At 44.1% G+C, this 24,666-nt stretch overlaps 1 protein-coding gene across 1 annotated transcript in view; it reads left to right on the forward strand.

Moving 5' to 3' along the window:
* The window catches only part of ALOX5 (arachidonate 5-lipoxygenase), an 825,341-nt gene that overhangs the window by 733,911 nt on the left and 66,764 nt on the right, over positions 1-24,666 (forward strand). The window contains exon 11 of the mRNA XM_044056362.1: positions 21,399-21,520. Within this exon, the coding sequence (XP_043912297.1) occupies positions 21,399-21,520 (122 nt within the window). The remainder of the gene's footprint in view (positions 1-21,398; positions 21,521-24,666) is intronic.

Below are 24,666 nucleotides of genomic sequence, written 5' to 3' on the forward strand. Positions count from 1 at the left end.
ATATATATATATATATATATATATATGCCTGTATGTAATGCATGTATATATGCCTGTATGTATGTATGTACCTCTCTATCTGTATCGTTGTAACTGTTCAGTATGTAGTACAAAACTAGTCTGAAATCATTCTGTACTGATTTCAAAGTCAGGTTTAATTACAGAGGCAAAAGAACAAAATAAAATATTCTTCCCTTCATCTTAGGCAGACACCCAATCAAACAACCTCCAAACATAGCACATGCAACACATAGTACACAAAGCTGATGTGCTAAACAGTCACAGGCCAGAAGGAGAAACAACATGCCTGATACAGTTGTAATAGGTGACTCCATAGCGAGACACACTGCTGTCCCGCACACCAGACTGAACAAGGGAAAGGGTATAGTAAGCTGCCTGTAGGCTGCCACAATACGCTACATAGCACAAGTATGCAGGTCACCCCAAAGCAAGTAGAAATATGATACAGTCATAGTCCATGCTGGTGTGAATGACCTGAGATGTACCTCCCCGGACTACATGAAAAGAGACATAGATGAGCTCTCTGATTATGTAGTCCAGGCCAGTATGACACTGACTGTTTGCAGCATCCTACCCTCACCAAGAATGATGCCACAGTACAAACATGGAATGATCAGTTATAACAAGTGGCACAATTACTGGTGTCATTCCAAGGGGATCCAATGTCTGTCTGCTTGGGATGTCATGCTTGACAAGCCACGCAGCTGTTCCAGGGATGGCTTGCACCTGTTACCCCTGGGCGTATGGATATTGGATAAGGCTTTTGCCACCTCCATAGAGCCTTTCGTAGGCAAGGCTGAAAAGACTAACCCACCACCCTACAAAACATAAGTGAAAAGAAACATAAGGGTAATGCTGACCAGTGCCAGATGTGTAAACCCCAATATGCATGCTCCCGAGGCCATCCCCAGTATGGAGAACATCGATGTCTGTGCAGTGACAGAAACCTGCTGCAAGCCTCCTGACAGCACACCAGCACTACCAGGTTATACCACATATCATGCTTCATGGCCCCAAAACCTGGAACAAAACATAAAAGGAGGGTGAGTATCCATATTCAGCACAGACACCCATACGTCCAGGTAACTGACAATGCACAAGGCATTAGTGTCCACCCATGTGCAACTAATCGTAGGCAAGACTGCTGTACAGTCTGTAGCATGCTACAGACCACACTCTCACACACAGGAACCCCACCCAGCTGTCCTGAAGACACTGGACAGTATGAATGCCCCACCAAATACCAAACAAGGTACTCACAAATTACCACATAGGTGGTAAACCATTATGTATGGAAGGAGTAATCAGGGACCTAGGGACACAAGTGGACAGTAACCTGTTATGTGACACTCACATTGCCAATGTGGCTAGGAAGACTGTCTACAATGGACACTGTATCATGAAAGGATTCACATCTACGTCAACAGAGGTCATTGTGCCCCTATACTGTTCTCTTATCACACCCATAATCTAGTACAATGCCTCATATGGGATGTACCTTACCTGACACCTGCAGCAGTTAGAAAGACCTCAAAGGTACCTCACCAAGAGGATAAAGGGTCTCAAATATATGTCATATGCTGCCTGGCTGTAGACACCCCAGCTGAATGCAGTCACATACTGCCTACACAGAGGCATTGCATGCCTGTTGTACAAGGCCATGTCCAACACAGGAGTAATGGACATGCTCCACCCCAGAAAACTCAAAGCCATCGGAGCTGTGAGAGTGAGAGTGTGAGAGTGAGTGTCAACCTCAACACATAATGAAATAGGATATGCTGGAGGGACAGATACATAACCCAGAAGCTCCCCACACCCTGGGACAGAATCCCACTCCATGTTAGGCAGAGCCCCTCACTGACACTCTTCAACAGGAATCTTGCCAAGTGGATGGATGATCGTAGAGTTACACTGGGGGTCTCCACTGTGTCACATCCAGACAGAGGCACAGAAAAGCAAATCATAAATGGCCATAATATTCACATAGCAAGGGGTGGCAAAAGCCACACACACTCTGGCTAGGCTAACAAATGCCCTAGGGTGGATAGCCTAGTATGAACCTATGAACCTATGAAGATACAAATTGTACAGGACACTAAGGATAATCCCAAGGCTTCCACAACTGATGGTAGGAACCGTGTTGGGAATTCACAGATATGCTCTGAATCACACAAATATCACAAACAACATACCAAACACACACACATATTGCCAACATACATCCTGACAGGTGCAGTGCAAACCAGCCTCCGCCCCCCCCCCAGAATGCAAAATATCTATCCCAGCAGACTGCTGGCCCCCTGACATTGCAGATGCTGAGGTAATAGCCAGCATCTACAAAGCAAAACACACAGCAGCAATGGTATGAGATGGTGTCCTGGGCTGAGTCCAACATGGACTCCAAGACGAATGGAATGCCAAATCACACTACTGCTCAATGTCAGCCTTACCACAGGATATGTACCCAAAGAGCAGCATACAACAACAGTGGTCCTTCTCAACAAAGGTGTTGCCTGAATGGATACTGAAAACTACCACCCCAGAATCCTGAGAAGCTCGGTCTGCACAGCTATGGAAAGGATCAGCATGTACCGCAGACATAAAGATATTGGGGACCTACTGACTCCGGACCCTACCCAGTGTGGCTTTCTTAAGTGCAGATCCTGCCCCTAAACATGTTTGACTCATTTGAAACAGTCATTAAGGTCATTGATGAGGGCAATGTGGTCCACACAGCATAGATGGACCTTGCAAAGGCTTCTATACAATACCCTATGTGTTCATTATAGATATGCTCACCAGCTTAAATATAAACCCCTATGTCAGTAGAGGGGTTGCAAACCAGACCAAGGACAGAACAGACATGGTCAGACATGTTGCAGCCATGTCAGTCTACAAACCAGATATAACTGGCATCCCACAAGGCTTGGTCCTGGGATCTCCCTCGTCTGGTATATATGTCCCATAGGTACAGGCCAACATGGAAGGACTGTGTCTGAACATGTTTGCAGAGGACTACAAATTGCTCACCATATATGACCCTCCAGCTGACACAAGCATCCCGCAAAAGAGCCACATAGAAGCAGACAACTGGTGCCATAGCCATGTCAGCAAGCTAATTGCAGAAAACTGTATAGTCAACCCCCGTGGATATACAGTAAGTGCCCACCAATTACCACATAGGTGTTAACCCATTACGTACTTAACATGTAATGAGAGACCTGGGGACACAAGGTGATAGATATCCTGCATTGGACAAACATGTGGCTGTAGTGTTCACAGAAACATACCATATACCCACCTAATCATGAAGGTTGTCAGATCTAGATAAGGGGAGGTCATTGTGGCTCTTCAGTCATCCTTTATCATAGTTACAATTGACTATAATAGCCCCTGTGGGATGTACCTCAGCAGACACCTCCATCAACTGTAAAGTCCCCAACAGTACCTCACCAGGAGTATCAAAGTGCTTGCACAGATACCATGTGTTGCCTGATTAAACAAACTGCAGCTACACACACTGCCATACTGCCCACCCAGAGGCAAGCTGTGCCTGATGTATAAAGTCATGTCCAAGCTGGTATCAGTAAACATGCTGCACCTTGTACAATCTGAATGGCAGTGAGCTATGCACATGAGAGACCTGAACCCCAGCACTGACTTACATAGGACAAGCTGTACTGCATGATCCATAACACAGAAGCCACCCCCACCCATGAGTAAACTCCCAGTACAGGCTATCCACAGAGTCACTCATCAATTTTCCTCAAGAGGAATCTTGATGAGTGGATGGGAGATGGTAGCTTTACCCTGGGTATCACTGTTATGTCACAGGTAGACAGAGGCACAGTATACTAACCATGACATATGTCATGGCAAACTCCACTTACAATGTGTGTCGAAGGACAAACACACTCTCCAACTAGCACAGTTAGGTAGGGGTTTGAATCCTGCAAATGCTCGGTGTGTGTGAGTGGGGTTGGTGTGTGTGCAAGTCTGTGGGAGGGAAATGTCCCTTTTGGCAACTGGGAAAACACACTACAGGAAGCACATTCCCCTTTCTAAACACTGATGATGTCAGCACCCTATAAGTACAGCAGGAGAAGGGAAATCTCCCAGTAATGCGAACAGCACGCTCTGCTAATGCGTCCATCTCAAGTGTCATAACATAGGGGTTTGAATCCTGCAAATGCTCAGTGTGAGTGGAGTTGGTGTGTGTGCAAGTCTGTGTGAGAGAAATGTCCCTTTCGGCAACTAGGAGAACAGACTACAGGATGCACATTACCCTTTCTAAACACTGATGATGCCAGCACCCTATAAGTACAACAGGAGAAGGGAAACCTCCCAGTAATGCGAATAGCGCGCTCCGCTAATGCATCTGTCTCGAGTGTCATAACATAGTTAGGTAGGGGTTTGAATTCTGCAAATGCTCAGTGTGTGTGTGAGTGGGGTTGGTGTGTGTTTAAGTCTGTGTGAGGGAAATGTCCCTTTTGGCAACTGGGAAAACACAATACAGGATGCACATTCCCCTTTCTAAACACTGATGATGTCAGCACCCTACAAGTACAGCAGGAGAAGGTATGTGGCATGGACAATGACTGAGTCATATGTGTCCATGCCTCTGACTGGCCTGTATGCTTGTGTTATGTGGTGGACCATAGTGCCCCACGGGCATATCACTGTGACCTTCACCTTGTCCAGCCTGGTGAGCGTGACCACACTGTGCTGGACAATAAAGGTAGCTAACACAACTGTGGCAGGTGTGTTGTCTAGCCGTACAGGCTGTGAATGTTTGGCACACAGGATTTGTGTGCTATGTATTATGTGTGATGTGTTTAGGCATAACGTATGCCTGTGTGCCAGCTGCAGAGGTGTGTGCCGCTCAGGCAGGATGCTATTCTAAGGCTTTACGAATGGCCCAGTGTGCACACATGCTTGTATTGCTGTCAGTGTAGGTCTACATCAGACTGGTATTGTAGTCACTGTAGTATTGCATGCCACCTGACAGGTTATGCTAGTACTGGGTTCAGAGTGCTTAGTCCCCAGTTTGGCTATGTGGTTCCATCTCATACATGTGTTGTACGTCCATGTGTAGGGGAGAGGGTTGACTGTGTACATGTGGCAGCTGTGACATTGCCACATGACCCACATATTCCACAACTGTACCATAGAGGTGACTGACAACTGACCTTTGCACATGCTACCATAGTATTGTGATTGCCATGGTGATTAACAGCACATAGGGCCAATGGGGAACAAGGTACATAGGTTCATAGGTTCATAGCTTCATACTAGGCTATCTGCCCTAGGGCATTTAAGAACCTAGCCAGAATGTGTTTGGCTGTCACCATCCATTGTAAATATATCTTGCCATGCCCTTTTCCGAGGTTAGTATACTGTGCCTCTGTCTAACAGTGACACAGAAGTGATACCCGGGGTAAACTGACAATGTCCCATCCACTCATCAAGATTCCTCTTGAAGAGAGTCAATGAGGGACTCTGCCTAACCTGGACTGGGATTTTATTCCAGAGTGAAGTGAGCCTCTGGGTTATGAATCTGTCCCTCCAGCATGTCCTATTTATTTCAGTGCTAAGGTTCAGGTCTCTCAAACGTGTAGCCAGATGGGATTTGGATATTCTCAGATGCAGCATGCCCATTAATTCCGGGTTTGACATGGCATTATACATTAGGCACAGATCGCCTCTGAACAGGCGGTATGCCACTGAGTAGAGCTGGGGTTTCTTTAACCGGTCAGCATATGGCATCTGTTTGAGCCCTTTGATCCTCTTGGTGAGGTACTTGTGGGGTCTTTCCAGTTGCTGCAGGTGTCTGGTAAGGTACATCCCAACAGGGGGATTGTACTCAATTATGGGCCTGATGAGGGATGAGTAAAGAGGCACGATGTCCTCCCCTGATGTAGATGTGAATCCCTTCATGATGGGGTGGGCTATATACAATGCCTTTCTAACCACTTTGGCCACGTGGTTGTCAAATGAGAGATTGCTATCAACTTGGGCCCCCAGGTCCCTAATTACTTCTTCTGTACATAATGGAGTACCACCTATGTGGTACTTTGTGGGCACTTTGTTTTTGCCAAAGGGGAAGACTATGCACATTTTTGCATTCAGCTGGAGGCCATGGCTCTGGCACAAGTTGTCTGTTTCTATGAGGCCCCTTTGGAAGATGCTTGTGTCAGCTGGAGAGTCGATTATGGCGGCCAGTTTGCAGTCATCTGCATATTTGGTCAGCCACAGTCCTTCCGTGTTGGCCTGTACCTCCGATAAATATATACCAAACAAGAGAGGTCCCAGGACTGAGTCTTGTGGGACACCACTTGTATCTGGTTTGGAGTCTGGCATGGCTCCAGCAGTTCTAACCATGTGGGTTCTGTCCTTGAGCCAGTGTGCAATCCATCTAGTGACATAGGGGCTCATATTTAAGCTGGTGAGCTTCTCTAGAATGCCCAAGTGGGGTATTGTTTTGAGGGCTTTTGCGAGGTCCAGGTAGGCTGTGTGGACCACCTTCCCCTCGTCAATGGCCTTGGTGACTGTTTCAAAGAAATCAACCAGGTTTGAGAGGCAGGATCTGCCCTTAACAAAGCCAAACTGGGTATGAACTAGTGTCTGTAGGTCCCCAATATCTATATTTATGTGGTCCATGATGATCCTTTCCATAGCTCTGCAGACCAAGCTAGTGTGGCTTATGGGGCGATAGTGTCCAGGATCCATTGAGGCACCACCTTTCTGTAGAGGGACCACTGTTGCTGTATGCCACACTTTGGACACATATCCTGTAGTAAGGCTGGGATTGAACAGTAGTTTTATGTTTGGTTGTAGCACATCTTGGAAGTCATGTAGGACACAGCCTGGGACACTGTCTGGTCCCATTGATGCAGTGTGTATTGCTTTGGAGAGGGCGGCTCTTACCTGAGCATCTGAGATGTCAGGGGGGGCAGCACTCTGCGGGGATACATATTTGCCCTTTCGGTGTGGAGGGGGGTGAGAAGTTTGCACTGAACCTGTCAGCTAGAATGTTGGCAATGTCTGTGGGTTTGGTGTTTCTATTGACATTTTGGACTACCTCTGAGCATATCTGGGAATCACCACCCAGGTTCCTAACATAACTAAAGAAAGCCTTGTGATTATCCTTAGTGTCCTGTGCAATTTCTCTCGAAGCTGGCCTTAGACAATGTTATGAGTGCCTGTAGTTATTTGCTAATACTGATCAGTGATGACTTCCCTTTTTGGGATTTTGCTGTATCATTTAGTAGCTTCCTCCTTCTATTGTGTAGTTTGTTTATGGCTGGGGTCCACCAGACAGGACATCTGCCTTTGGAGGATTCGGTCTTGGTTTTATTCAGGACCACATGACCCATGCATTCCTGAAGCCATCCATAGAATGCGTTTATAGAGGAATCTGTGGTCTGGTCTGTAGTTTCCACAGGCCCGGGGGCTTTGAAGGTTTCCACCTCAGTTTTGAGGAGTGTGAATTTGCTTTAGAGAAGTTGTTCACTGTGGTGTTCTGGGCAGGGGGTGGGGTCGGGATGTGAATATCCAGTGAGATTAGTTCATGGTCCGATCTTACCAGTGAGGGATACACTTCTGGTCTGGAGCATAGAGTCCCCATGTTGGTGATGATCAGGTCCAGTATGTTTCACCTTCTTGTGGGAGTGGTAACAAGTTGTTCCATAGCATTTGAGCTCATATATTCTAGGAATCTTTGGCCTAGGGTGTTGGAGCTAGAGTCATGCTCCCTGTCCATGTTTGGGTAGTTGACATCACCCAATATAATGGTGTTTGGAGAGACCTTCATATTTCCACTGTTCACAGGATGGCCGAGTGCAGTTCTTGGGTTTGGGAGGGTGGTCTGTAGCAGGCTATAACCTGGAAGGCAGTTTCACCCATTGTTAGTTGCACATGGATAGTCTCTGATGCTTGGTGCTTTGCCACCTACCTGGAGGTGTGGGTATCTTTGATGACTATCAATACTCCCCCTCCATTTGTGGTTCTTCCAAGTTTTGGGGCTGAAAAGCGTGGTATGAGGTATAACCTGGTAGTGCTGGGGTGCTCTCGGTAGCCCTAAACCAGGCATCTGTTACTGCACAGATATTGATGTTCTCCATGCCAAGGAGAGTTTTGGGTGCATTCATCTTGAGGTGTAGACTTCTGGCATTGGGTAGCATTACTCTTAGTTTCTTATCCCTTGTGATACCTATGAAGGTGGGTTTGTCATTTGAGCCTTGCCTAACATAGGCACTATGGGGGTAGCAAGAGCCTTTGCCAATATCTGAAAGCCCAGGGGTGACAGGTGCAAGCCGTCCCTAGCGAAGCAGGTGGTTCAACAGAAGATGAATATGTGAGGGTGTAGTGCCTGTGATTAGTTAGCAGTAGCATATATGACTGCTCACATGGACAAATGCCAGGTAAGTCATATGCAATGTGTCACAGGCAACATACATGTGAACAGGACAAACAGTGACATTCTGTCAAGTGAGACATGGACATACATATAGTAAGCTATGCAGATGTCACTAGGAGTCCACAGAAGCTCTGTAACTATGCATTGCAGGTGGGATCAGTATTCCAGGGTAATTGCAAGCAAACATGCATGCAAACAAAGCTACAGTAAGCAGGGCTGCATGTAGTCCATTGTACAACAAACAAGCTGTACCACTTTCAGTAGGTAACACTGCACATATGCAGGCACTATGCACATGTACATGGAAATACACAGGTCAGATGGCTAGGGTCCAGTCTCAGCGCACACAAGTGTACAGACCATGTACTGTCAGGATGTACAATAACTGGATGGAAACCCATGTGCTCATACCTACAGTAATACACATGTCAAATAACAGACACTGAGCCTTCACTCAGTGGTTCCATACGTAGTAGGATGTGTGCTACCTGGCCTGCCACCACAGTATCCCTGACATGTATGGGGACTCTCCCTCCTGTGACAGTTAGTTTTGTGTGTTGGGGCTGTCTAGCATGATATGAGATGTGAGCTTGCAGTGCTAGAGTGCTCCTGTGTGTCCTGTACCAGTCGTGTAGTACTGCACACATATCAACATCCTCAAATATCCGCATTGCAGAGTCCAGTGTGGGCAACATGCCACTTGCAGTTTACATGCCCATCATTGCGTATTAATACATTCAGTACCTTATCCCCTGTGCTACCTATGTATGTAGCCTTCTGTTGACATCCTTACCACCAGTATGCCAACATGTACAGATGATACACTATGGTACCATGGGTGTAGACAACAGTACATGACAATCACACCCTTACTGCATCAGGCATGCTGTGATATACCCACAATTATTCCAGCACACAGTACTGTTAACAACATGATACTATTACTACACGTCTATGTAGTCACCCTGTGCATCAGCAACATGTTAACCTGTACCTGCACTGATGTTACAGATTGCAGGAGGTGGCACAGTTTCATTATATGCACAGGGTGTGAACTTGGTATGCCTGAGTCAGCCACCGATACCACCGATTGACATGTATGTGTATGTGTGTTGGTGAGGGACAGCAGTACAAGGTGGGGCAATGTTGATGCAGTGTGTGCATCACGGTAGCCCTAGGTGTTGTCAATTTGCATGTGTGTATGGATGCACACAGTTCCACCTCATGGCTGCTATATACTGGTGTTTGTGGACAGCCACAGACTGTACCTGCCAGGTCATACAGATCAGTGTCTCTGGCCACGGACACGGTACCTGTGCCTTGCAGGGGTCCTACGGACCGTATCCGGTACAAACCCAGACTGGGTACTGTCATCAAAAGCAGGTGTTCGTTGACTGGACACAGATCCCTGTCAGGCCTGGCCAGAGCCACGTGCACGTGGTCTCCTGGGGCGGTCTGATGACAGTACAGACCCAGCATTGCTGGGGCTGCTGCTGGCACTATGGGCCCTGTTGTCGTCCGCAACGACTGCCAGCTGCTGCTGTTGCTGGCATACGCCCACGTCGACGCCTCAACCGTCCACCATCACTCTGGCTCATAGACATGTAGTTGTGGAACCGGTCTAATATGTCCCCACAATGTCTGTCTATGACATCGGTGAAATTATGGATGACAGCCGCAATGTCACGCATACTGTCAGTCATGGCTGTGCGACATGCTGTCAGCTCCCTCAGACCCTGTCTGGTGTATCATTCCATACGTGACTGTGCCTGCATGACAGCCCAAAAAATAGCTGAGGTTGTAAGACCTCTGTGGGCACGTCTGACAGGGGCAGTACACCCACGGATGCTCCCACGAGAACCCCTGGACATCTGTCTGTGTGGTACCATCTCTGGGCCATGCCCATGGCTGCTGTGTGGGGAGGCATGTGCCACAGATACCACATTACCCTGGTCAATGCCCACTGTATGCTGTCCATCACCTAGGGACATTGGTGACAAAGGGTGTATTGGCAGGATAACTGTGTGCATTGATGGGGTCGACAGCTATATACTGTCAATCGGCTGACCAGTGGTGGACCCTGGCATACCTTCCTGTGCCATTACACAGATGTCATCATTATCAGTACCCATGGCACCTGATTCAGGTTCCCTGCTACATGAAACCAGAGCAGCACCAGAACCTGTGGGAGGGAAACAGGAAACACAGTTTACAATGTCTACACATTACCAGTGATGCACACATCCACACATGCACAGTTCCAGACATGCACACATGCACACGTGAACACATGCACATGTGCACACGTGCACACATGCACACGTGCACAGGTGCACACATGCACAGGTGCACACATACATACATGCACAGGTACACACATGCACACATGCACACATGCACATGCACATGCACATGCACACATGCACAGGTGCACACATGCACACATGCACAGGTGCACACATGCACGTGCACAGGTGCACATGCACACATACACGCATACATGCACACAGTTGCACACAATTGTACACTACTCAGTATGCGTGATATCAACACACAGACACAGACACACCTACACACATGCACAGGTGCACACATGCACAGGTGCACACATACATACATGCACAGGTACACACATGCACACATGCACACATGCACACATGCACACATGCACACATGCACACATGCACAGGTGCACACATGCACACATGCACAGGTGCACACATGCACAGGTGCACACATGCACACATGCACACGTGCACAGGTGCACACATGCACACATACACACGTACACATGCACACAGTTGCACACAATTATACACTACTCAGTATGCGTGATATCAACACACAGACACAGACACACCTACATGCATACAAAGAGCACTACTAAGTGAGCCTAATATTACTATTACTATCAAGACTGTTACAGGTATTGTTAATACACACTCACCAGCATGGATAGGCTGCATTGCTGTTACACCGGAGGGACCTGCAGACGTGAAGAAACTAATGTCAGTGGGCACAACTGTGCCATTGTTACTGAGTATGATACAGGTCAGTAGTACAACAGTCACCTTTCACAGGTCAGCTGCTAATATTGAGGATATCACACTTGCACATTAAATACTATGGTGACAGCTACAAACCAAGGCCACACCTCACACATGCATTAACTACCAGTGTACACAACAGTCAACTGTAGATATGGCATATTACCTGCACGCTCACTGTCTTGCTGCTGCGTGGCTCCAGCCTCCATCATAATGCATGTCTGCTGCTGTTGTTGCTGGCGGACTGGAGCCACTACACTCATGAGTAGTCCCTCCAGTCTGGTGAGTGGGGGATGTGTAGCCACCCCACCACCTGTGGCGACCTGTTGCCTGTGGATATCCGACGCACGCTGACGGACATTTCTGATTAAATCACTGCAGTGATGTCATACCTGCTCATATGTCCTATTATGCGTGCCCATGTCATTTACCTGACGGACCAGGTCTTGCCACAGTGCAGCCCTCTCCTGCTGATTCTGGCTGGTACGGGAAAAGAGTATTGCATAATCCCGCACCAGGCTCTGGTGTATCTCCTCATCCTCGGCTGTGGCGTAAGCGGGATTCCGCGGGTGAGCCATGTACCTGAAAAAGAATATAACCTGATATCAGCAATATATGTCAGCAGAATTTGGCACACATACTACACTTGCTACTCGACTGTTATGATACAACATATCTCACATATATAGCATCTGTCTGTCTATTGGTGGATACACATGTAAATGGCCAGGTATCAGTGCTCAGCCAGCAACTGTGCAACAGTACCTGGCACACTCCATACAACATACTACTAAACCTCAGCAGTCAGAACACTGATTCAGGTCCAGAGCACCTCCTCACTCTGGGGGTTTGTATCTAGGTACTGTATGGCCTACATCATCAACTATTGTGAGCTGACCACACACTAATTGCCCTGGATATACATATCCCACCTCCACCACCAGCACAAATGACTATAGTGAATAACATTGCAGATGCAAACTTTACACTTTGTAAGAGTGACATGGTATCCTTTCAGCCCACTGGACCAGTGGCAGATACAACCCACAATGCTGACCCCTACACAAATGCTTTCTACAGACATCTCTGAGAATGCATGGATCATGCAATCCCATATATGACCAAGACACTCTCCACAAAGGGACAGCATCCTGTCTGGTGGACCCCAGCCATAGACAGATTGTATTACAAAAGATGGAAGCTACTGCAAGACACAGCATAATTCCATAAAGGGAAGGCATGTCTGAGCAGCACTAGTAAGGGTCTACTTTCCATCATACAAACATCCATGATCAACATTGAGAGGGAAATCAAGAGGGACACTACAGATAACCAGAAGGCCTTCTTCAGTTATGTTAGTAACCTGGTCAGAATCCATCCTCCATGCCCATAGTTAGTACACAACAACAAATATTTCACTGACACCACAGATATTGACAACATTGTGGCAGACAGGTTCAGTGCAGGTGTCACCCCGCCCTCTCCCCCAAAATAAGACATAGTTATCCCAGCTGACTATAACCTCCCTGTTATCACAGATGTCCAGGTGAGTGCCGCCCTCATGAAAGCAGAATACACAACATGACTGGGACCTGATGGTATCCCCAGTTACATGGTACATAAACTCTGACAGGAGCTAAACACACATATAGAAGTGCTATGTAACACTAGCCTGACTACAGGATATGTACCGGTACACTGGCGCACAGCAGCAGTGGTTCCACTCCACGAAGGAGGCACCTCAACATACCAATACAATACAACACAATACATTACACTACAATACAATACTATACAATATGCTATTGCCCCTGGGACTACAGCAGTATACTGTTCTGCTACCCTGACCATTGTGCACATTTGGTGTGATGGTACCTGCTGCTGTCACACAGTTACACAGGGTGACTCATATGGCATATTACCTATCTGACTAACATTCAGCAGGGGTATGTGTGACATGTACTCATGGGGAGTCTTGCTTCTTAACACTGTGTGGTTTATTGCAGGGTATGTCTTATCTGTGGGTAGGAACTTTTACCTACACATGTGCTCTCTATTGCAGTGGCATGGATGACACACAGCAGTCATTTAGGTTGTGGATGGTGTGAGGTGTTACTATGGTTGTTGGACATCTGTCATGGGTGTGACTTACGTATGTAAATCCAGGAGTGGTAACCTCTATGTGGGTATGTGTGTACTCTGTGGTGTTGTCAGTCACTGTGCATTGGTAATGTGTTTGAGTGCATTGTCACAGTGTTGTACATGTCACTGTGTCCTTCTCCATATCTGTAGCTGTCATGTGAGCTCCATACCATGGCATCCATTATGTGGTGTGGAGGGGTACACCGACCTACATGTCCATAGCTGACACACCATGTCTGCTGACACATACCATGTGCAGGTATTCCAGGAATAGTGTGCCACTGTGAATATCATTGGGGGCACTATTGTACATATTTATGACCCTGTTCACCCCTTACACATGCAGTGGTGGGCAGCCAATCACAGGTATATCAACATGTTTGTCTACCATACTGTATACACACACTAACATACTGCTAAACATACATAACTGTGAAACCTACTTTGTACATTGCACTACAACCTACAGTCAACCTACATTGATATGTGCACATAGATGCTCTCACATACAGATGTATGTACAGCCTTCACTGATAGTTGCTGTATGTCCCCTGCCCTTTACACATCTTCATATACATATGGATACAGACCAATGACACATATGGAGGGTTCACAGTATGTAGACCTTTATAGTATTACTTTACATTGCCTGTGTTTGTCACAGCTGCTTGTGTTGCCATCTGGTTTTCTGTCCTGCTGCTCCACTTCTCAGTTGTCAGCTTTCAGGTGGCTGTTGCTGAACAGTTTTGTTTGTGTCTGCTTAATTTCAATTTTCTCTGTCTCTGTCTCTCTGTCTCTCTCTCTCTCTCTCTCTCTGTCTGTCTGTCTCTCACGTCCTCCTCAGGGTGCAATGAAAGTATTGCATGTATGGAATGGGAGTACAGCATACTTTTGTAGGTATCTGCATATGTCCATGTGATGGCCTCTGCACCAATTGTTAGCCAGCATTTGCTAATTGCATGCAGCCAGTTGTGTACTTATTGCAGTTCTCACTGTGATTTCAGAGCAGTGCTATAAAAAGGTATGTGAGATAGGCGTAGCCCTTTCAGATTTTAACGGCAGGGACCATGCTGGTATGCTGTGGACAATGTTCTGTGAGTGTAAAGGTTGGTATCTCTCTTATATTTCCAGCTGTGTTGTAGATTAACATTCCTCCATTCATTTCTCCAATTTCCTGTACTAACTGTGTATGTACACTGACACCTACAACTACTAATACTGTTAATGTGTGTGTGTGTGTGCTTTCCTTTCACTTTTGCTTGCACTTTGTTGCTAAGGCTTCAATATTTGTCCTTTACAGTCACTACTTGTATGCCTGCTAGGTGTCCTGACTGTAGTGTGCTGCTGTGGCTTTCCTATTTTCCATGTACATTCACACCTTGGAATGCTTGTTATATCTGCTAGGGTGTTACTGCATGCAGTGTGGTCTGGCCATGGTGTGGGCCTTGACATCTATTAGGGTATTTGAGAATGCTGCTGAGCAGGCCCCAGAGACTCTCAGGTTCATCTGTTATCCGCCTCATGGAATGGTACATATCAGTGGGGTACACCCATTAAATTGTCTGGTATGCTGCAGTTGTGACTGTGGGTTAGCATGAGCATATGTATTACTACACTTATTCTGCCATGCAAGTGGTAAATACTTTCAGGACTCCATAGTTACCATTGCATGTGTTGTTACACCTTTCTGCCTACTGTTTGTACATTTCACATGGAGTCTGTGGGGCATCCCTGCAAGTCATTCACTGTTACTATGTCTACGCTCTTAACTATTCAAATATGGTGGTGTCAGACCTCATGTGTACAGACATTTGCAGGTTGTCCACATTTCCGCCTCATATTTTGGTCAATATCTCATGCACAGCTTTTTCTGGCAAATCACTCTGGGCTCAAGTCAGAATATAGTGACAAACATTCAAGTTTCAGACTTCATACCCTTCCAAACATCTCACAAAATGCAGACCCTGTTACTCTCTGAACTGTCTGCGTTTGTTGTAACATTATTTGTAATGTGTCCCTGGTTTTGGGCCTTTGCTCCACATATTTTATTACTTGGTCCAGATGTGTTCCTGTAAGAGGTTGTGGGGTATGGGCAGTGATTATCCTGCTGTGAGTATGTGTGTGGCTTGCAAGGTGCTACAGTGACATTATTACCTACTAGCTACCAACTAGCATGGCTGTTTCTGTTCACACACTACTATTATGGAAATTCACTAGTTTTGACAGTAATTCTAAATGACATGCTTTGTGTACTACACATCCTATATTCCCTTTACATTTATTCCTACTATTACATGATATATTTATTTTAGCACAATGTTCTTGTATAACAGTCATGGCTTAGTGGTAAATCATGCAGACTAGTGTTTCCAAGGTCCTGGGTTCGGGACTGCCAGTGGGATTTTATTTTGCTTCTGAACTGACTACAGGACCTGTCAATCAAAGTGACTAAGGCACTTTTAAGCAGTTGTAACCGGGTTAGCGCTGGTTTGCGTGGAGCTCACGCATGCGCACTGGCGTTTAGCTCCGCGCACACACTCGCACACCCACTTACAACCGCTTAAATGTGCTTACTCTTGCGCACACCCACGCTATTTTCTTTGAAAGAAATGAAAATGGGGAGACAGGAAAGTGGTGAAAAAGGGGTCACAAAGAGGGTAAGACAGTAGGGAAACAAGCTTGCGTTTTGCAGGAGGGATGTAGGTAAGGCCCATAGCTGCCCATTTCTTCATCAGCAACAGCTGTGCATGTGTTTGTAATTTGGTGTGACATTTGATATCTTCCACCCCTGAGAGAGGTGTAAGGACAACAATAATACTTGTTGTCCAGCCAATTGTAATTGATAGTTTCCATGTCCAGCAGACATGTGTGTGGAATGGGCAGCTATGTATGGGGCACAATTTTTTTGTGGGTACAGAGTGCCCTTTTTTTTTTTTTTTTTTTTTTTGTTCAGGTGAGATTGGTATGTCAGGTGAAGGAAGTCGGTATAGCTGGGGAGGTAGGTTGGGTAGGTCAACAGACAAGACAAACAAGACGCATACAGGGGCGGTGTATGACACGTGTGGGGGGGTTACACAATTGACGGGGATGGAGGTTTGGATATCCAGAGCCCATGAGCCCACAGATGGCAACAGTGGAACTGATATCCCCACCCATGGGCAGTTGCCACTGTTCCTTCACTGCCCAGGATGGGGCTGTGCTGGGGGCTGTGTAGGCCGGGCAACAGGCATGCCCGTAAGTTGTGCCACCTGTGCCTCAAGCTGGCATAGGGGCTCAAGAACAGAGTCCCGTATCTCCCTACGCCCCACAGTCCGGATGCTACGGAGGGTGAGTGGTGGTTCTCCTCCGGCCACGATTGCAGAGGGGGGACGGGCCCCATCCCTTGCAGTGCTTCCACCTGCAGGTGGCACAGGGCCACTGGAGGAGGGTCCAGACTGGGCACTAGTGCCAGGTGCACTCGCCAGCTGAGGTGGGAGAGGTGGGTCCGCTGGAACCCGCCTTCCCTGTCGTCCTATGTTTTGCATTATGTCATGACAGTTTGGGTTAGTAACATACAATACCATTCGCAATTAGTTGTAACAGCATGCATTAGTATTCCCATTAACCAGACACCCAGATATTCACACCATTGAACAGCGAGCATAACACATGCATAATTTAAACAGCAATACACAGTCCAACAACATGCAGGTTTGATTGATGGCAACAGGCCATCAGGTTTGGATGTATGAACAGGGCAGATGCATCAACGGACATGCAAATATTTATGACCCATCAGGACAAATGTCCAGGGGTGTTAATTGTGATTGCACATACCATTTTCACGTGGAATGGATTATATGTGGTTATAGGGTGGGGTGAAGAAAATATTATTAACACCTTCGAATACCAATACATATGCTGTACATTTCTAATAGCTACAGGTATATACACACTACTGTTCTAACTACAGTTTCCTATATGATAACTACTTCAATTTGGTGATAGGACTGTTACTGCTACATCAATATACATTTTATTGTTATTAATACACGTTCATATCTGGCTTTGTTCAGCTACATCATCCTGCTACATTTGCTTTATATAGCTATAGACAACTGTGGATGTTTGATATTTCAGACAATCATACTATCTGCATATTGCAGACTGAGAGCAACATATCCAGATTTTGGGATACACATTCCAGCTGCAGCAACACTTTGGACACATTTTGCAGTTTGGTTCTACTTGTCACATTCATTTCATTCAGTACTGACTGCAGTATACTTTATATAGGGGTTATTACTAGTTTATTGGTGGATTCATAACTCTTTCTCACACCCTCTCACTTGTTTTCATTTTACTATTCAGGATGGTACTTACTTCTAGGCTTTATTGACATGTTTTACCTGTAGTTATTACAATCCTTTCCAGCAGTCTCACTTCTGTCATGTTTCAGTATTTCAACAGGGATATATTTCACACATGTGAGTTGCTCATCTTCTGCAGCTGTACTTTTCAGCCTGCTGCAGGTTGTGCACTATGATATTATAGGTGGGGCATCTTTATTTCAGACTTTATTTCAGACATTTTCATTTTTCTGTTTGGATTTCAGACTGCAACACACTTTTGTAATCAAGCAATACTTGCAAACACTTTTACACTGTTACTTGCACATTGTATTACTTAGTGACTACACTGCACTCTTTTGCTAACTGTCATACTTTTATATTTCTTTACAGTTACTGGGAGTGGATTACTGACCTGCCTGGTGGCGCAACCGCACCAGCCTATCGCCATAGGCTCTGCAGTTCGCAGAACGGACACCTGCAGCTGTAATATAAATTAAGTAATATTGGAATACACATCTCCATAATATCAGCTAATTGAATTTCTTACATACATAATTAAATGTAACTTACTCAGTAGTGGGGCGTTGGGCATTTGCCGGGCCTCCTGGATCCAAAGGTTCAATTGGTCCTGCTTGCGTCTCTTCAGGTCCGCATGGTGGTGACGGACCTGCTCACCAGTCCTTGGAATCCCTGTGGCACTGGTAAGATCATGAGCCAACCGGTCCCATGCCTCAGCCCTATATGCTCCCCACAGGACCTGGCCCTGCATGAGTTGGGCCTCATGATTGTGGACTAGGAGACAGACCATGTATCTGGACTCCTCAACGCCCCACCTCTGTGCTCGAAAGCAACTACCCTCACCTACACCTGACATTCTGGCTGCAAGTCAGTTCTACAATCGTTTATGCTGTGTATTCCCGCCTATATGGCTTATATATGCTGTTTTTCCCGCACTTATCTGTGATTGGCCATTTTGGAATTGTATCCACTTCACAAAACCTGCTTTGTCATGCTCCACTTTCTATTCATTCCTATATATTTGCTATTACTGCATTTCTGAGTACAGCTGTCGTAGCTTAGTGGTTCAGTACCTTGACTATGGTGCATGGTATCCTGGGTTCGAACCTGGCCACTGCTTTTTATATTTTATGACTGTCTAGACAGGCTAGGGGGTGTGTCTGTGTAAAGGCAGTTTTGTTACAGCTTGCTCAACGTTGCCCGCCGGTTAGCTTGTTAGCGCGGTGCGCAGCTCCGCGCAAACGGGGTGCGCTGGCTTACGCCTTATTTGGCTGTCAGCACGCATAGTACGCTCAGCTCAGCTAGGGGCACACAGTTTCAGCGTGTTAAACCACGGCTCACCTACGGGCACTCATTGTGCACCTGTTGAACCATTGCTCACCTACGGGCACTCATTTTGCACCTGTTAAACCACTGCTCACCTACGGGCAGATGCACTCACCTTGTTAAACTGTAGCTCAGCTATAGGCACATCTCGCATTTTTTTATTGTTTTGTTACCTCACATTTCTTCAAAATAAATGGACTAGTTCATTACATTTTACATAAAATGTGATTTTATATGTGTACATGTTTGTCAGGGACTTGTTTTGTGCTTATTTTTCTAAAAATAAAAGTTGGTGTTGTGGGGGCCCGAACCACGAGTGCCTGCTCTTCAGCTGACGTCTCTACCGCTACGCTATTGCTTCTTGGCTTACTTTACACATTTAGTTCTTATATGCTTTCCCACTGACTGCTAACTGTAGCTGCACTATGGGCACGCCCGCGCAAACGAGCGCACTCACGGGCAAACATCTTTACAATTTGAAAAAATATATAACGTGTTCATTTATATATTTTCTGTTCATAGTCTGTGGGGGCATGTGTTGTGTTGTGTTTATTCAGATTTCCGTGGACTCTGTCGTGGGTGTTTACTTTGGGCACTTTTACTCTTCTGGGGGCATGTCCGCTTGCAGGGCTCGGCCTACGGACACGTCCCCTACTGTCTTACACGGACCGTGTTAGCCTTAGGTGTGATTCAGCATGCTCTCATGAATATGCAGAGCATGCTGACATCACTCCATTTAACTGCAGCCTCCGTGTAAGAGTTATAACTCTTACACGGAGGCTTCGTGAATCCTGCCTATAATATGTTGATAAAAGTTGTGGACATTGTGTTGTCTGTTTATATAACATTTTTTAACACTTTCAATGCCATATTCATTCAGTGTCACTGTGAAGAAAGAATCAACATCTGAAGTGACAAAAATGTTTGCTCCTTATTCATTGAATGCCACATAAATAACTGATGAAAAATCACTGCTATCCTTCATATAACTGTGAGAGTATTGTGAAATCCCAGTCCATGTCTTTTCTAGAAAGCAGGCTATGGGTCCAGTCAACCATCTTGTATTAGATACTTTGGGGTCTCACTGGCAGAAATGGGAATGATAGGGTGTAAAATGTAAAAGAAATTTAAAATATCTATATGCAATTCACATTTCAGGTGTGTACCCCCTACCTGAGTGTTTAGTAGTTTAATAATGTGCTCAACTCTTTTTCTATGAATAAGTTCTTAGGTTTCATTATCAGATGGAAAATGATTCACCGTATCCAAATAAAAATGTTTATTCATTACTATGACAGCTCCTCCATTATCAGATGCAGCAGTATGATATGTCACAAGTGAGATGTTACTGCAATTATGAACCTGTGAGCAGGGTTTTCACTCTGTGACATTATTGGTGTACCAGTGCCATATGTCACAAGTGAGATGTCACTGCCATTATGCTCCTGTGAGCAGGATTTTACACTCTCTGACATTATTGGTACACCAATGCAATAGTATAATGATATGTCACAAGTGAGATGTCTCTGCAATTATACTCCTGTGAGCAGGATTTTACACTCTGTGACATTATTGGTGCACCAGTGCAGTAGTATGATATGTCACAAGTGAGATGTCACTGCCACTATACTCCTGTGAGCATGGTTTCACACTCTGTGACAGTATGTTGACAGTAGTTTCAGTATATATGATAACATGTCAGTGCAGTACTTGTGCCACGTGTTAATATGATCATCTATTATAAAAGTATGGTGGAGAACATTAATACACAATTGTGTGGAGTAAATGCCTTGGCAGTTGTTATTAGTAACAGTTATGAGACTAATAACATAGATCAGATTGCTAAGATTTTTCTGATTGTCATGTTCTGCAAGGAAAGTGAGGTCTGAATTGAAGTATATTTAAAGAACTTTGTCCATGCCATACTTTAAAGAAAAACATTTTGCAAAGTTAGTTTTAATGCAAACTGAAAGCTGATATGTATTTTTTAAACTTTTTATTTAAAGTGAAAAACGCATTTTGATAACCAGGAACTTTACTCTGTAGTATGATTGAAAATAACTCTTGAGTTTGTAATGTGTTTTTGATTAACAGCTTTATTGCAGATATAGTGAACATCTACTATGACAGTGATGAATCAGTGAAAGGTGACCCAGAACTTCAAGCTTTTGTTAAAGATGTGTTTGTCTATGGACTTCGGGCCAATGATGGTTCAGGTAACAAATACATATTCTGCTGCTGTAAATGTAGTGCAAAAAAATGTAATGCATGCTGGTGTTACCAAAATTACAAGTGAAGTTACATGTCATAGTATTCTTATGTAACTGCACACTTATGATAAGAGGTATGCATGGTTTATGCAGTAAGTTTTAATGGCTTTCTTAAACTCAAGACTGTACAGCTGTTTGGTTAACTATAGCATGAAAACTTTTTTTATTACACAGGCAGGACAAGACAAAGAGATCTGTCACTTGTTTTAGATGATGGTTTTGGAATTCTTAATTAGTACAGTGAAGCTGATCCTGAGTATTTTCTTGCTGTATGCCATGCCAGGAAGTTACCCACATTGGGACAGGGATCCCTGTGCAGAAATATATTGCAAAAAGTATGCTGATATTACTTAATCATATTGTGGGCATTCAGCCTTCATCTTATCTTGTTCAAAACCTCACACTGATGCAGGGATGAAGACAGACTAGCAGTAAATATTAGTATTACGTTATAGTCCAGTTAAACAAATGTTAGTATTATGTTATAGTCAGGTTAAACAAATATTAGTATTACGTTATATTCCAGTTAAACAAATGTTAGTATTATGTTATACTCCAGTTAAACAAATGTTAGTATTACGCTATAGTCCAGTTAAACAAATATTAGTATTACGTTATATTCCAGTTAAACAAATGTTAGTATTATGTTATACTCCAGTTAAACAAATGTTAGTATTATGTTATAGTCCAGTTAAACAAATATTAGTATTACGTTATAGTCCAGTTAAACAAATATTAATATTATGTTATAGTCCAGTTAAACAAATATTAGTATTATGTTATAGTCCAGTTAAACAAATATTAGTATTATGTTATAGTCCAGTTAAGCAAATATTAGTATTACGTTATAGTCCAGTTAAACAAATATTAGTATTATGTTATAGAAAAGTTAAACAAATATCAGTATTACATTATAGTCCAGTTAAACAAATATTAGTATTATGTTATAGTCCAGTTAAACAAATGTTAGTATTACGTTATAGTCCAGTTAAACAAATGTTAGTATTATGTTATAGTCCAGTTAAACAAATGTTAGTATTACGTTATAGTCCAGTTAAACAAATGTTAGTATTATGTTATAGTCCAGTTAAACAAATGTTAGTATTACGTTATAGTCCAGTTAAACAAATGTTAGTATTACGTTATAGTCCAGTTAAACAAATGTTAGTATTACGTTATAGTCCAGTTAAACAAATGTTAGTATTATGTTATAGTCCAGTTAAACAAATGTTAGTATTATGTTATAGTCCAGTTAAACAAATATTAGTATTATGTTATAGTCCAGTTTTAATTTCCACTGAAAACACAGTTCATCTAAGACCAAACAGCTGTATATCTAATAAACTTACTTCTCATGCTAAGTAACCAGTGGTAAGTTCCCAAAAAGTAAAACTCCTCACAAGTAATGGCAAGAGGTCAAGTCCACTGCAACCTGAATGCCCATGTGACATGGGACTAGACTAATTCTGAGGAAGTGCAATCTCAGGGGTAAGGGAATACTTAATTTCTGCCAAAAACAAGTATTTCCTTATTCGCAAGGTCACACCTTACAGAGATAAATTGCAGTCAGTAGATTTTGGGAAGATCCCATTGACAAGTTGGCCTTCAAGATAGGTACCATTATTAAGGTGTCATAAACCACTTTTTAATCTAAGTTGATGTATTTTACATGCAAAGCTGTAAGATTTTGATTGATTTCCTTGAGCATTAAATCCATGCTCCCTGAAGAGGACGTTACATCTTTGCATATGGGATCAGGATGTCACATGAACAGTCACAGTGTTCTAGAGCCAATATTCACACAATGGGGTGCCTAGTCACTGGGTTTTAATTCCCTGATATTCCCCTTCCAGACTGTCCCTCAGTTTTAATTCAGTCTTAATTCCCTCCTGTTTTATTTAATTCTATAGTTAATTCACTCCACAATCAAGCTTACTTTTGCTTCTTTCAATACCTCCATGTTATTGTCTGTCAGTCCACTTCATTTAAGCTAGCAATCAATATTACCCTGTACATCCAATTTTTCTCCCCCCTCTATCCTATCACAGTGATGGAAATTCCTTGTCTGCTTCATCTACTGTAATTGGATTTCTTCATTATGGATCTCTAATAGAACTTCTAAGACATCTCTTCCTCCCTGCATCCCCATATCCCCTCCATTACCTGTATCATCTGTTTCCAAACTTTGTTATAATCTACACCTAACCACCTCAATATGTTTAATATCAAACATGGCTGAGGAGTTATTTTCAGATTTGGGACTCCTAATCATCCTTTTTGTACTGTTTCGGGGACCCTCTTCCATGCCACTCTTGGTCTTTCTCCTTCCCAGTCAAACTCCCTGCTAATTTGCTTTACCTTCTTTAGCAGTTCATACCCTGACATTTCCCAGAATTCTTGTCCTGGGTATACATAATGGGGTATGATACACATCATAGTAGGAGAAGTCACTGAATCCCCAATTGAATTGTCCATCTTGCAGGAAGGTTTGTCCAAAATTAATAACTGGTGCCAAAATCATGGACTGAAACTAAATGCCAAAAAATGCATTATTGTATTTCTTGGGAAGTCATCTACCCCAGGAAACTACCGCATTGTCAGTATGCCTCTAAATGTTGAGGCAACTGTTTGGGATAGCAGAACTTTTGTGGACAGTGGTCTAATTTTTGGCAAATGTGTCCATTGTCATAATACAGTTCTTCCATAGTGCACAGCTTTTAAACAAAATGATTGTGTCTAGGTCTGGGCATGCCATTGTTCTCCCTTACTCAGCCTTTATAAGGCTAATCATTGACTATAATGCCCCCTTTGGCATGTATCTGTCAAGACACATACAACAACTGGAATGCCAAAAGACATACCTTACTAAAAGGACACAAGGCCTAAATAACATGCCTATCATGGACTGTCCCAAAGCCTTGTCACTATGCTCATATCCTACAGACTGCTAAGAGGTGATCTGTGTCTAGCATACAAGGCATCCTCCGACTCAATACTGATGGATTTACTGTATATCAACAAATTAAACAGCATCAGAAGTACGTAGTCTAGGGATTAAAGCTTCTTCTACAACATTAACAGAATGGTTTGGA

The sequence above is a fragment of the Protopterus annectens genome, chromosome 14.part0 (genome assembly GCF_019279795.1).
Source record: "Protopterus annectens isolate FY-2018-M chromosome 14.part0, PAN1.0, whole genome shotgun sequence".
NCBI classification, from domain to species: Eukaryota; Metazoa; Chordata; order Ceratodontiformes; family Protopteridae; genus Protopterus; species Protopterus annectens.